General features: G+C 44.7%; 1 protein-coding gene across 3 annotated transcripts in view; it reads right to left on the reverse strand.

The window, feature by feature from the left end:
• The window catches only part of RAB11FIP4 (RAB11 family interacting protein 4), a 69,924-nt gene that overhangs the window by 48,369 nt on the left and 7,572 nt on the right, over nucleotides 1-13,983 (reverse strand). For all 3 annotated transcript variants that reach the window (XM_032448235.1, XM_015879657.2, XM_015879655.2), the window contains exons 2-3: nucleotides 6,602-6,689; nucleotides 808-896 (exon numbers count right to left, since the gene is read on the reverse strand). In XM_032448235.1, coding sequence (XP_032304126.1) covers nucleotides 808-896; nucleotides 6,602-6,689 — 177 coding nt within the window. The remainder of the gene's footprint in view (nucleotides 1-807; nucleotides 897-6,601; nucleotides 6,690-13,983) is intronic.

Consider the following 13,983-nt stretch of genomic DNA (forward strand, 5'->3'; position numbering starts at 1 on the left):
TGGGCAGACAGCTCCCAGAGGAATACAGACCCAACAGCCATGCCACCTGCCCTCTAATGAGCCAGCAACATCTGCACAGCAATAGGAAAACATCCAGTGTTTGCAGACAGACTGTTTTGCATTTTATAGTCTCTATCATCTCTTGCAAAACAGGGAGTTTGGTTTATGGTATCTATTAAGGTTACCAAGCAACAGCATTGTGGGTATCTATGTCACCAGTCACAAAACAATACGGTTTCAAAAACAAGCAATGATAGCATTGTCAGCCTTCTACCACCCAGGTTCTAAAACCAGCCTCTCATCTTCATCAAGTGAAAAGTGACAGCAAGCTCTAACAGCTCTTCTCCATGATAAAAGTTTATGGCCAAATTCTGCCTTTCTGTTTGCAGTCACAGAGGGGTCCCTCTGTCCTGTGACAGACATTCTCTGTGCTGAGGTGAGGCAATCTCTACCTTCTGTCCAAAGAATGGAAACCATTTTGTGTATTGCCAAGAAGCAGCGCAGATGAGATGGACCAAGGACAAGGTCCATGGCATTTACACCTCTCACCGCATGCTGTAACATTGCTGTTACAGGCCTCAGTATTTCCTTGGTTGTGAATGGAGTTATCATATACAAGCTTGCTGGCACCACACAAGTGGAAAACGCTGATTGTATCTAATTAAATCAGTCAAACTTCACAGGTGAACAAGTCCTCAGAGACCTTCTGCAGATCATAAACAACAGCATTCGTAACGACCCAGCTACATAGTACTCCTGAGACTTCCTCAGTGCAATAAGATGAGACAAAGTTAATGCTTCTCTTACCTGGTAATAGTAATCATCGTACTGCAGCTCATAGTGCTGAGGCCCAGAGTTTTCAGGAGACAGGACATCACTCAGTAACTCTTCACAGCCTGGAAAATAGGAACAAAAGCAAATGATCAGGCTGAGAGTTTGTCTTCCTAGAGATTACATGCATGATAAAGGAAGAAACAGAGTCACAGCTAATCTTTATGCATGAAATTTGAAAGTTAACTCTGAAATATATATAAATAGCTGAAAGACAGCTCTGCCTCCAGCATGAGGCACTAAATTGGTGCCATCACACTAATGCTGACTCACCACAGATACTCTGAGCTACAAGGAAACTGAAAGCTGGACATTATTCAGCTCAGTGACCTGTTCTGCAGCATCAAGTCCACCCCTGACAATGCCAAGCTCAGGACTCACAGGCCTGGTGCTAGCTGGGTGCCCACCTGATGTTAGTGTCAGCAGAGCTGCTTCTGATTCTCTCATGTCTAAGGGATGGACTGGGCAATACAATACCTCTGTGTCACAATTCCCCCTTCAAAAAGAGCCCTGTCACAGAGCACACTGTTTGGCAAGCAAACAATTATGTACTGCCATCAGAGACTTTCAACTTCTGTGTTTGCTTTTGGTAACCACATGAACAGCTGGAAAAATCAATGCCTGTGTTTCCCTCAGTCCTTCTCTCATCTGAAAACCGGAGACAAATATAGAAACACTGAAATCACCAGATGTCTCATTCCACATTAATTACCAGTGACTGCACTTGGCATGCTGAGCTGAGAAAGGCAATAGTGTCAGACCAGGTTATTTTACAATAACTAGTTTACAGCCTTGGGCCTAAACTGTATGAAAACTCAGCATGCACACACATTTGGAAGCTGCAGTTATCCAGTGCATTACCTTTGGCTGTGACCTTCTGAAAAGAGACAAGATACGAAGCATTTTGCCTTGAGAAGACGTCTTTCTACCTGACTCACCTTGTCTGTCTCTAAACATTTCCAACTGACATATGAGCTATTTGTTTCCACTGGTTTCAGTATTTTGTATGTCAGCACGTGCTTGACTGAGGTTACTTTCTGGTCCTCTTCCAGAAGGGGATTTCCTTCAGTGCATTTTGACATTACTATCAAAGGCTTATTAATATCAAAGGCTTATTTCTCATTAAATTGCTTTGTGCCAGCACTCACTGTGACAATCTTTACACATATCAACAGCTTGCTCTGCTAAACAGCCTCTGCATGATATGGGGCATGTACTCATTAAATTATCTCCACAAAAGAAAAGAAGGAAAGAAATAAAACAAATGCCAAGACCTACATAGCAGTGGATGTACACTGCTGCAATGAAGATGCATTCACACAATTCTAAACATTCCCAGTTACACTTTTGGCCATAACCTTAAGCTTATTTTCCTAATGAAACTGTACTAACAGTGTTCCTAGCTGAAGACCTCTAATCAGTCAGTCTCTATTTCAGCCTGCTAGATAAGAAATGCACCACCCCAGCCTTCTCCTCTGGTGGGGAAATCACAAAGGCTGTGCATTTTCAAAGGTGCAAAAGGGATTTAACTACCAAAACCAGAAAGACAGAATTTCTATTGACACTGACAGGCTCATCTGAGGTTCATTCATGCAGGTTCATCTGAGACAATCCCTGTAAAGGTGAATTTTTGATAGGAAGATGCTTGAGGGTGCAGCAGCTGATGTTGCCCTATGGGAGAGGTTTGCTTAGCATGGTTAGTGTGCTGCCATCGCAGCCTGGGCCTCCTTATCCTGCTGGGAAGATCTGATTGTTGTCACATGTATCACATTACATTTATCTATAAAGAAAATGCTGAGAGGCCATTTTCCCTTAGGATTACTGAAACACATCACTGTGCTCTTGCAGTCATCTGGACCTGATCCAGCCACCATCAGATCAATGGAAAGATGCCCATTGGCATCAAGAAGCTCAGGATTGTGCCACTGTTTTTACTCCTGTTTAGAACTGTACTTAAAGAATTATTTCTCTGTTAATCTTTTCCCCTGTCAAGACACAAACTTTACACAAGGGGCATAATATAAAGGGGACTGTATTAACCTGCAGCGTCTCAAATACAGTGCGCGTGTCTTCTTATTACCTGAACATGTTTTGTCCTGCAGCCTGGGACACAGCAGTGAGCTAAATTCAAGTCTCATAGACCAGAAAGGAAATTTAAAAAATAATAATTAAAAAAATCCAGGTTTACTCTGGCAAATCTCAGTGTGGAAATGCAAAGGCATTGGGCAGCAGTTTGCTCAGGGAGAGCTCTGGCCTGGCACACAAGGTGCTTCCTGCTACTACACTCTCTCTTGAGGAGGAACATTTTGGCTCAGCTTGCAGAACTGCCACGATGGATATTTCAAGCCATGCAGCACAATGCACTTAAGGCTACAATCCGTCCATAAATAACCCATTGCAAATAAGTAAAGGAATGCTTTCTGGCTACTTTAAGGATCTCCTGCACCGAAATGTCCTATTATTGCTATAATTTCATTTTCCAGGAAACAATAAAACTGAAAGCCACTTATATGGCTGTTTGGAGCTATTTTATTTGAATGCCTACTTCCATCATAATATTTTAATATGCTTAATATTTCATCTGCCTTGCTGTGGTTGGGAAAATTTCCTCATGTACTTTTCTGGGCAGCGCTTGGCAAGGAGTCCAAGGAGCTCCATTTCAGTCAGCGAGGAGTGAAAGAGGCACAGAGCAAACCCTAGAACAACTTCAAGTCCTTCCTTATTTACCAGCACAGCTCTGCAAAGGGCTGCTCTCAGTGGAGAACACCCTGCAGAAGGGCTGCACATCACATAAATCACTGTGCAGGGAGACACAGATCCAAAGCAGCCTCACATTCGGAGGCAGAACTCAAATACCAGGTGACAAAAGGACAGAGGTGGGGCAACTGAATTTCCTCCTCTGGCCAGAGGTGTGAGGTGAGCCCACCATACCACTGTGTGTCAGCTCCCACCCAGCAGAACAGAGTTTCTCTAATCTAGTTCTGTTTGAATTACCTGAGTTTAAGACAAATGAACAAAAAGCCCCAACCATTTAACATAGTGTTAGAAATGCAGAAGTGAGCACATCTCCTTTGGCCATCGATGCATTAGGGAGAAACACGTGGCGGGGGAATTATTAGCACTTTGCAGAGGCAAAGTGAAATAAAACAACACGTGACTTGTCCCTAGTGAGGGGAATTCTGCTACAGAACAAGAATTCTGTGTCATACCACAATCACTACATCATCTGTGCTTTCTGCTTGTGAAAACACTAATATTCCTTGCAAACACCCAGCTAAGAGAAGCAAACTCTCAGGCACGGTGCTGCCTGTCCCACAGAAAGGACAAGATCATCTTTTGCACAATCCTTGCTTAGGGCTCATGTTTTCCAAGTCACTGAAGGGGAAGAACCTTTCACATTTTCACTTTGCTCAGGATGCCAGACGTGATTTCCCTTCCCACATAATTTGACTCATTTGCCATCAGTTTCATTTGAAAAGAAAAAAGTTTGTTAAACAGTCAATTTGCAAACAGACATTCTGGCCACTAATAAATGCAATTGTAGCAAAGAATTAACCCATCCCATGTCAGGCAATTTTCACAGGCAATTAAACAATTGTAATGCTATAGGAAATCAAACCTGATTAACTAACTGAATGCAGTTGGTTCCAGGCACTTTTCCCAGCTTTTCACTTCACCTACCCCTTAACAGAGTATGAAACTCATTTATGGTTTCAGATTGAGCCTTAGGAAACTGCACTACTTTTAAGAACAAACAGCATCAATCCATTAAAGGGTTATGTTGTTACTCACAATAGCAGAGCTCAACTCTTCACTCATACCCACAAACAGCCCTCCCCACAGCCAGCCCATGTACCATTGCAGGTGGCTCAGCCACTCCCCTTATTAAAGTCATTGTCCTGCACAGCGGTCACTGTTGCTTTTATGGTTAAAATAAGCTATGAAGTCAGAATATATTTGCCTTTTTTTCTTCTGATTCTGCATTAATTTGTATTCACGTTGTACCCTCTCATTAATGAGCTGCAACACCAGGGTCAGCAGGGGGAGCTCGCCCTTCGTTTGTCACAGCGCTGGGTTTTGTAAGTCAAGTATCAAAGTGGAGGGACTATTGAAAAGACAACAGAAATCTCAAAATAGAAAGCACAGATCAAACCAAATTAGATCCTGCTAAACAGACCAAGAGCCTGGTCCCGCAAACACGTCTGGCTGCAGAACCTAGCAGCCTTTCAAGCACATTAGAGATAATAGTTCCACTCAAACCTTCAAGTATTACGAGCGCTGAAAATATTTACTGGAATGGCACAATAAATTCAGCACAGCGAAAACAGTCATTGCTGAGCAAACTGTAATGGATCCCATGCTGACCCTGCTGAAATCAATGGGAACTCAGGCTGAGGGTGATGTTCTGGCTGCTCTCAGCATCCCTGCGCAGTGCCACTTCAGACAACTGTTCTGGCTTTGGCAGCTGCTAGGTAAGAGGGTATGGCTGTTATTTGATGGCAATTGCTCTCCAGACTAATGCAGTTATTAGAAATAAAGGCATGCCGTGAGCAGAGAGCAAAGGCAGCTTCAGTGGTAGTAAAACCGTCATATTCTGATACTCCAGTGAAACTGCTGCAAAGCTTTAAATTTGATGGCAAGCCTGTCCTGGGCTCTGGCAGAGCCTAATTGCATGGGGTTCCACTGAAACGCTCAGGCAACGTGTTTTAATCCACAAAGGACGAGCAAAAAGAAGCAAAGCTTTCCATAAAAGCTTTCTGGGAAAGGACAGGCTGAATTATTTTGCTATGGGAAGCTAGAAGACTTAAAACAACTGAAGTCTCTCTGCTGTTTGCTTTGGCAATGCTAGAGATGCACAGTAGTGTCTGTGCCTTCCGTGCAAAGGAGATGGTTTGATCTAACTGGTCTCTGCCTTCCAGGCTCCTTAATATGTCCAGCCTGTAATTAACTCTCTTATTCCAATACAAGCACCTAGGTAGTCTGAAAACACAAAGCAACTATACCTTGTGGATAAGAAAAGCACATTAGTCTTAAATTTTCTAGTAGAGAAATGAATGCCAAAGGGATCCCTAACTTCCTTAGGTAAATCAACAGCAGAACCAGAAACCTGGGAGCATCAGACCTGGATGCTGCCTGCCATCCACAAAGCTACTCCTTCTTCTGCTGCTTTTTCCTGCTATGTTTTGCTTTAAACCACACCACATTTGCTTTGAAAAATTAACAGCAAACCAACACACAAGCATCTGTGTATGTAGGAACTCTAACATTGCTCACCAGTGATGCATGAATTGCTCAAGAAGCAAAAATATAGTGGCTCTGTTCCCAGAGTTGCCCTACTGTCACTACAAATAATCACGGCCAAGAGAGAAGCAGCAGCCAGTCCAGCCGTGCTGCTTTCTGCCGCATAAACATCAGCCAGTCTCAGATAAGGCATAATTGCACTGCTACACCAAGCAGCAAACCAGCTACACCACGAGTGACGTGGCCAGGAACGCTCAGCTCTCACTGAAGGGGTCACCCAACAATCCTCACAAACACGGAGCCCGGAAACACACACTCAGCTCTGGGTTTTTATTTTTTAATTCCTAAAAGACAGAAAAAAGAAAGCCAAGAAGCACCGCTGGGGATTATAACTGTTTATGCCTGTATTAAGCAGGAAAGCATACTGCTGCTCCCTAGCAGATGCACTGGCTTTGATCATTACATTTCCTGCAACCAGAAAAACATTGGTAGCACTGAAATGGGCTATTTTTAAGAAACATGCACATACCTTTGATAGCAAAAACTCCATGGCAGAAGTCCTTGAAATTGATTCTTCCCAAATCATTTGGGTCCAAGTACTTTGCCAGTTTTTCCACCTAAAAGAAAAGATTATAAAAATGCACATTAATATTGGTGAACCACCTCCTGTGCAACTGGTCTACAGCTTCCACAGCACAGAAGAGAACACAAGTTTGAATAAGAAAACACACAACTATTTTTTAACAAAGTTTGTGACATGTTCAGTACACACACAGTACTGGGGCTCTTTATCCACCCCAAACCTCTGCTGGCTGCTGTGCATGGGACAGAGCAGTGATACTGTCAAACAGGCATTGAAAAACAGTCACTATCAGAAACCAACATTACAAAAGAATCAGCAATTGGACAACTGGTTTATATACCCCATTGTAGACTTGCAGAATCCAAATAGAGCAATATGAGACAATCCTGGTGGCTTTGCTTGCTCAGGATGAAGGCTGGGTACCACCACTGACACAGCAGTAAATTAACCATACAGAGGATGGCAGGTGTGGAAGATAAAAGAGTACATTGCCTCCAAGTCTTTGTTTGAGACATTTTATTCTAGCCAGGAGGGCTGAACCACAGGATATCCCAGATGAACAACTTTGATCTCTATTCAGACACAGATTTCAGACATCAGCCTCTCTACTCATAAATTCTGTCATGATGTTTTATTCTGGATTGTCAAAAAGATTCACATTTTACATTCAAAGAGCCATGAGACCTTCCTTCCCACTGATCTCCTGGCTAATTCAGACTGTCTGCTGTCAATTTGGAGGCTTCCAGTGGAAAGCCCAGATTCGTGCCCTGTGAGGCCTGGCTCCTCTCTGGATGGGGTAAGAGAGATTTTCCCACTGATATCTCATTTTGTATACACACGAAATACAGCTCAATATACAATACGGGCAGACAAAACATCACAAGCAGAATCCACGTATAGCAAAGACCTGGCACAATTCCCTGCAGATACAGGCATTTGGGCTGTAGGTCCTGTCCTGTAACCACAAGCACACCTGCCCTAATGAACACCCTGCTCATCCCCTGAGAGACAACACACACGTGGGGCTCCTGTGGTTCCCATCAGCAGCAAAAGCTTCCAGAACTCAGGCACTTCATCGAAACCGTAGTGTGGGTTTAATGCATACAAGACTGGCTGGAAATCCCTCCTGAATCCAATTAAACAGATACAGGCTCACTACTGGAAAGCAGGGTCACCGTTATCTTGCTCGCCTTCACAAACAGCATGTTACAGAAAGATGAAGCAGCAGCAGAAGTTCCTTACTTTAGCCTATTTTTGGATGCATTGAAAGCAGCATAATCACACCAGCCATTGAGGCTGGCAGCAGCACCATTTTAGAGCTGAAAATCTTCCTGAGCACCACACGTGGCAGATGTGTCAACTGGCACAACAGCCCCATCCCAGGGACATTGATGGGGACCTTGGAGCAGCCACCAGCCGAGCATTCATCCCCTCACAGACACAGCAGTAGAATCTGATCAGACATCCGTCCTCTGGGCTACACACCAGCCCATAACTCTGACAAATGGCAAGCTCCCATTGTTGTTACATAAATAAATAGCATCTCAGATGCTTGCAGCATTGCTCTGGAGAATCCTGTTTCCTGTAGGTCTCTTGCTAAGAGGCAAGAAATTGAGTTTTAGGTTTTAATACAGATTCCTGCAGGCAGCTGGGAAGCCTCTGCACATTTTAATACTGTGCCATAGCACAGCAGTGTCACTGGGTGTTCCCAGCAAGCCTGGCATGCCAAATGCATTTCTGAAAGTTGATCCAGTGACTTTAGTCCACCAGTTTCTCAGTCACATACAATTACATTCTCTAATCAAATGAAAGGAGGTACTACATGCCTGGATGTGTTTGTTATGGAGGAGCTGAGAACACATTCATTTTTAGGTCTGAGCACCGTCTTAGAAGCAAATGAAATTATCACCTGAGCAAAGTGCTTCCGTCTCCAGTTTCCCCCAAATCCAATTTGGCAGGTTTTCAATTAGATTTTGTAATGCAAATAACTGACATCAGTTCAGGAGAGATGAAGAACTTACAAAACAGCCTATGGAATCAATGCCAGTTCTGCTCACATCTTCAGCCAGTGCCGAGGGACACGAGGATTTTCATCAGCTAAGGTTATATTTAGGTAGATAGTTGCATACAGTTAGAGCACTAATGCACACATGCACAGCATGCTAACCCCTGTGTACCTATGCAGCTTTGAGACCCTAGTGCACTTGATCATGCACATTTAACAGCTGTTTTCTGAGATTCTTTGCTGCAGGGACCATCTGATCTGCAACACCTAAAAGGGACCATCAGACAGGGCCCCTTGGTAGGGCTGGAACAAAAGCAAAAGCCACTACTTGGTTTAAGCAGCACTTTCTAGATCATTCCAGACTGAAGGCATTAAAATTAAGCAGTTTCAAACTGTGACCAAATACGCAACACCATCACAGCTACCTCTAAATCTTCTCCGCTGTCCATATTGTGTCAACCATCCTTCTGTTCCACTCTGTAGAAAAATAATGTCCTATTCTTCTCAGAAGGGTTCCCAGCAATTAATCAGAAGTTACAGAATTTATTTATTATCCTGAGAAGTGTTAAGAGCTTATCAGTCCAACAGCCTGTATGACATTACAGCCTTTTTTATCAGTCAACAGCCCCACGGGCTTACAGATACAGTGCTCTGATAGCAAACAGAAGCAGCAGTGTTTCAACCCTGGTAGTGGAATGGGACGTGCCAGCCCTGGGCGCAGTCAGATTCCTGCACCTTCAGGCAGTGCTGGGCTTTGCCTCCTGTGCGGATCCTTCTGCAAAGGACAAAGGACTGAAGCACCAACTGCTGCCAAAATTCAGTGCTGAAATGACCATGTGATGGCTGTGATGCCTATGGGGAAATACCATGGGCTCCAGAGCTGAGCGCCACAGACCACTGAGATGAGCTGGAGCCAGAGCTTTGGGCTGGGGACAGACACTCTTCTCTGCACCACAACACAGAGCAAACCCCCACTGCATGGGGTCAGCACAGACAAAGCCTGGATTGCAAAATCTTACTTTGTTGTATGGGGAGAAGAATGGGGGAGGAAAAAGTTTAAAAAAAAAAAAAAGATAACTGAAGGCTTAACAGTCTATCCAGCTCTTCTGGCAGCTGTAAGGGTCTCCAATGAGCTCCTTGGTAGACATCCAGTAGACTCAAAGAGAAGAAATAAATCATTTTCTGCTTTAGGAAACAATTGGAGAAAATCATACCCTTCGTCCCTATTGTTTGGCTTGCATGGATGAATGGGTGATTATCCTTTCTGTGCAATCAGCCAAAGCTTTTGCTTCCTCTCCATCGCGTTTCCCAGCTATTCTGAGTGCACTGCAATGTGTTGTTTTCCCTGTTGCTTTCTGATAGTTAAGAGCAGCCTAACTGCCTTGTATGGGCAGCTCCTGGTCAAGTGCTGGTTCAGGACTCCTGCTGCCAAAGCAGAGTGGCATTATTTTGCAGCAAGACTTTCCTATGAGCACCTCAATCCTGCTGCCATCTCCAGGCAAGAAGCAGCTCAGACCTCTACCGACCTCTCCTAATTTTCTTCAAAAACCAGCCAGCTTATTCACACAAAGAAAATCTGTTAGATTTAGCTGTAAATTACTTCTCAGGGACCCCACACTGGCTCCATCCACTAAGACCCTTCAGCAGGATTCAAGTCACAGCTAGAAGACGCCATTTGAAATAGATAACTCAGCAGCTTGCCTTCATACTGCAGGAGTCTGTGAGCACGTCTCACTCTGTAGTGAGAGCAGGGAGCACCTGGGAGCAGCAGGAATGGCCAGACAAGTGCTTGCAGGAAAGGTCAGACCGTGCTGCAGCAGCGACATTTGGGCAGGATCTCCTGAAGCAGAAACATTTGTTCAAAGCCTACAAACACTTCCAGCAAAAGGAGATTACATATGTAGATGCTGCAGGGAGGAATCAGAGGTTGTCATGCAGTTTATACAGGGAGCAGCAGAACTGAACTCACTCCAATTTTAAGAGACTTCAGACTTCAGGGCTGAGAGTTTTCTCTGTAAAAGGGAGCCCAGGAGGCCATGGGGCCTCTGTTCAATGAAAGGAAAGAATCCACCAGCCACCCAGATGGAGAAAACAGCCATGATGTGCGGGGCTGCACCGGGATGGCGGATCCCTCTCCTTGCACCACGTGTCCCACTGGCTACTGCTCTGCTTACAGAACAATACATGTTATAACACAAAGAATCACTTGTAAGCTTTGAACAAAGTGCACACGAGTAGCTTTGGCTGTGACAACACCCAAAGAAGGGTCATTGCCCGTTTTATTCATGAGAATGAAAAATACTCCAGAATGAAAGAAGTTTCCTAAGCTGCCTCACAGGACATACCCCAATGACTGCTCACAGGTACCGAATTTGCTTCTCTCCCATCCTTCCTGCAGGCCCATATGTGAGAAGCTCTCACTCAAAGTTACTTCAGCAGAGCTGATATGAGCAGGTGCCGTTCGCCTCCTTCCCTCTGATGCTGTGTTGCAAAACAAAATGTTTGGCTGTGCCCACCGACGGTACAACAGTCTATGGGGAATCCCACACAGTCTGGAATACCATGGGAACAGAGAGCAAGGCTAAAAATATGCCGGAGCCATCTGTTGGCTCTCCAGTGATTGTTTTGGTGTTGTTCTGGAAACAAAGAGTTAATGTGCTGAACTGTTCTCCTAAAACCACTGATTCACTCCCTTGCTAAAATAAACAGGGCTGCATTAGCACCTTCTCCTCCTCTTCTGCCAGAACTGAAACCAAGTCTTTCTGAAAAATAAGGTGGTTAGCAAAAGCTGTGACAAGCTGCAATGAATTGTCTCGTCCATTAGCACATGTCAAATATAGCACAAAGCAGTCTGATCTCAAGAGATGCAGTTGGTCATGTGGGTGCAGCAAGCTTTGCCTTCAAATGAGAAGGAAGATGTTTGGGTTGCAGCTGGCTTATCTACAAGTGATGCAGCACGGATTCATTATCAAAGATAAATGTATTCTCCCTCTCCACAGCTTACGGTGTGTGATCATCCCCATCAGAACATACAGGGAACTTCCACAGAATAATGGTTTCCATGGCCTCCAGTTGCAAGACATCAGCCAAATGGGATCTGCTCCAAGAACAATTATCACCTCAAAGTAAAACTGGGGAGAGAGGTGGGGCAAACAGCACTGCCTCCTGAGCCAACACTTTCTCAGCGCCTTCCTTGCTGACACATCTGCAGTCACACTTCAATTGAGGTGCAATCACATGCGAAGAACAGGCACAATAGAGAACAGAAGGAGGCTGCAGAGGGAGGGGAGAACTGAGCAAGGCTGAGCTATCCCTGCAGGTCACAGCACGAACATCACACACCCCCTGTGCCAGTTCCTCTCCTTTAAGAGAAAACAGCGCCCAAAGCCAAAATGAAGCTGCAGATAATAGACCAAAGCAGGATCTGAAGCTAATCCCACTGTCACAGGTACTGTCCAGGCTGTGCAAGAGTGATTTGAAGTGAGAGCTTCTCACATAAGGGCTGATGGATGGCAGAAGAGTGTAGATATTTTGGTCTGCTCAGTGTGGGCTGCTGCATCACAATAGGATGGACAAACTACATGAGAAATATGCAAGATCAGAACAAGGCCCCTTTCTGTCAGCTGCATTCTGGCACTCTATCACAGACTCCCAAAATATCACAGTATCACCCAAAGTATCACAGTATCACAGCAGCAACCTTACAGTTTGGATCTCCAGCCTCATAGATGGAAAGCAGGTGTTAGACTCATTATCTTCTCTCGACCATGTGCTTCCACTGTTACTTTCTGTCTTCAATGCATAAAACTACCCATACACATACAGCCAGCACACACTGCTGCGTTTCACACCAAACTTTCAAACAGGAGAGATGGCTCTGCCAGCACAGGGCTGCCCCACAAGGCACAACTGGGGCATCCTCAGTGCTCAGCACACTCTCCCAAAATCACTTTTGAACCCAGCTTTAAGAGGAAGCATGCCTGGCCTTTGGCGTGCTCACAGATAGAGAAGATGAAATCTAGGTCATGAGATCTGATCTCAAATGCAAAAGCCTGAGTAGCAGTCCTGAAATTAAACTGAATGGAAGAAATTTCACAGCACGTTAATGCTTTGACATAAATCCCAGGAGGAATGAGTATTGGATGAATCCGGCACAGGGAGACACCCGTTAGTTAAGATGACAAACATCAGGCAGAAAGGTATGATTAAAGGAACAATCTTCCACTTAGTTAAGAGAAAGATGCTTAACCTTCCTGAAGAGTGTAGCTAAAAGGAAGTATCCTTCCCCAGCAAAACAGAGGAGGAACGTGCAGCAAGTACCACCCGATGGGGGATAATTACCAGGTATGAAATGAGGCTGACAGGTCCGCTCAGCAGCTGACTGTGCTGACGTCAAGACAAGGGAAGCACAGCTGAGCAGGCAGCAGTGGAGCACAGAGCTACGACTGCTAATGCCCAGAGGATAACACTGAGCTATGCAGTAGCTCAGAAGCCCCCCATATTTCCCTCTCCCACCTCATGAGCCATTCCCCCATACAGGAATGCATCATTAAAATGGCAAAGGAGCAAGTGCTCACCGTATAAAAATGACGCCAACCTACATTGTCCTTTGATGTGTGCTGAGAAAGACATTAGAAGGAATAATTAGCCAGAATTTTTGCGCAGATGAGATGCAAACCCTGTTTGCATATAAAATACATATCCTTCTCAGCCTTAGAAGCTGTACAGTGGAGCTCCACGTTACAGTACATCCTATTAGTGGGTATAGCAGCTCTGCTTGGACCACAATGCCAGGAAGCTGTGCTGGAAGGAAGGTGAGACTGAAGCTTTGAGAGCAGCAGGGCAGTGGGTGCAGGTATTTGGAGGAATGGCAGCACATCCACTTGTTTCTATAAAGCAGCAACAGAAAACAAATCCTTCCAACAACACTACAGTACTGTACTACAGTGGGTAACTGGCATGTATCATGGATGTACAAAAAGAAGCAAATGCCTTGTGAAGTCTTACATAAAACTCATTAGAAAAACCAAGGCTGGCTGGTTTGAAACTGTTTGGCCTGCACTCTCACTTACTGCAACACAGCTCTCACGAGTGATATTCAGAGATGGAGATTCCAAAAATAACCGCTGCAGGGAAAGAGGAGAGGAATGGAGAAGAAATTGGTTCTTTGCCCCAGCCAATACATTGGACAGCGGCTCACAACTCCCAAGGAACTCTCCGTTCCAGTTCTGCTCTGCTAGCAAACCTGCGCTCCCTAATGGCTCAGAGGCAGATCATTTCTGGAAACCTAACATGACCTAAATATGTGCAGAAGACATGCAAG

This window comes from Coturnix japonica, chromosome 18 (genome assembly GCF_001577835.2).
Source record: "Coturnix japonica isolate 7356 chromosome 18, Coturnix japonica 2.1, whole genome shotgun sequence".
Lineage (NCBI taxonomy): Eukaryota > Metazoa > Chordata > Aves > Galliformes > Phasianidae > Coturnix > Coturnix japonica.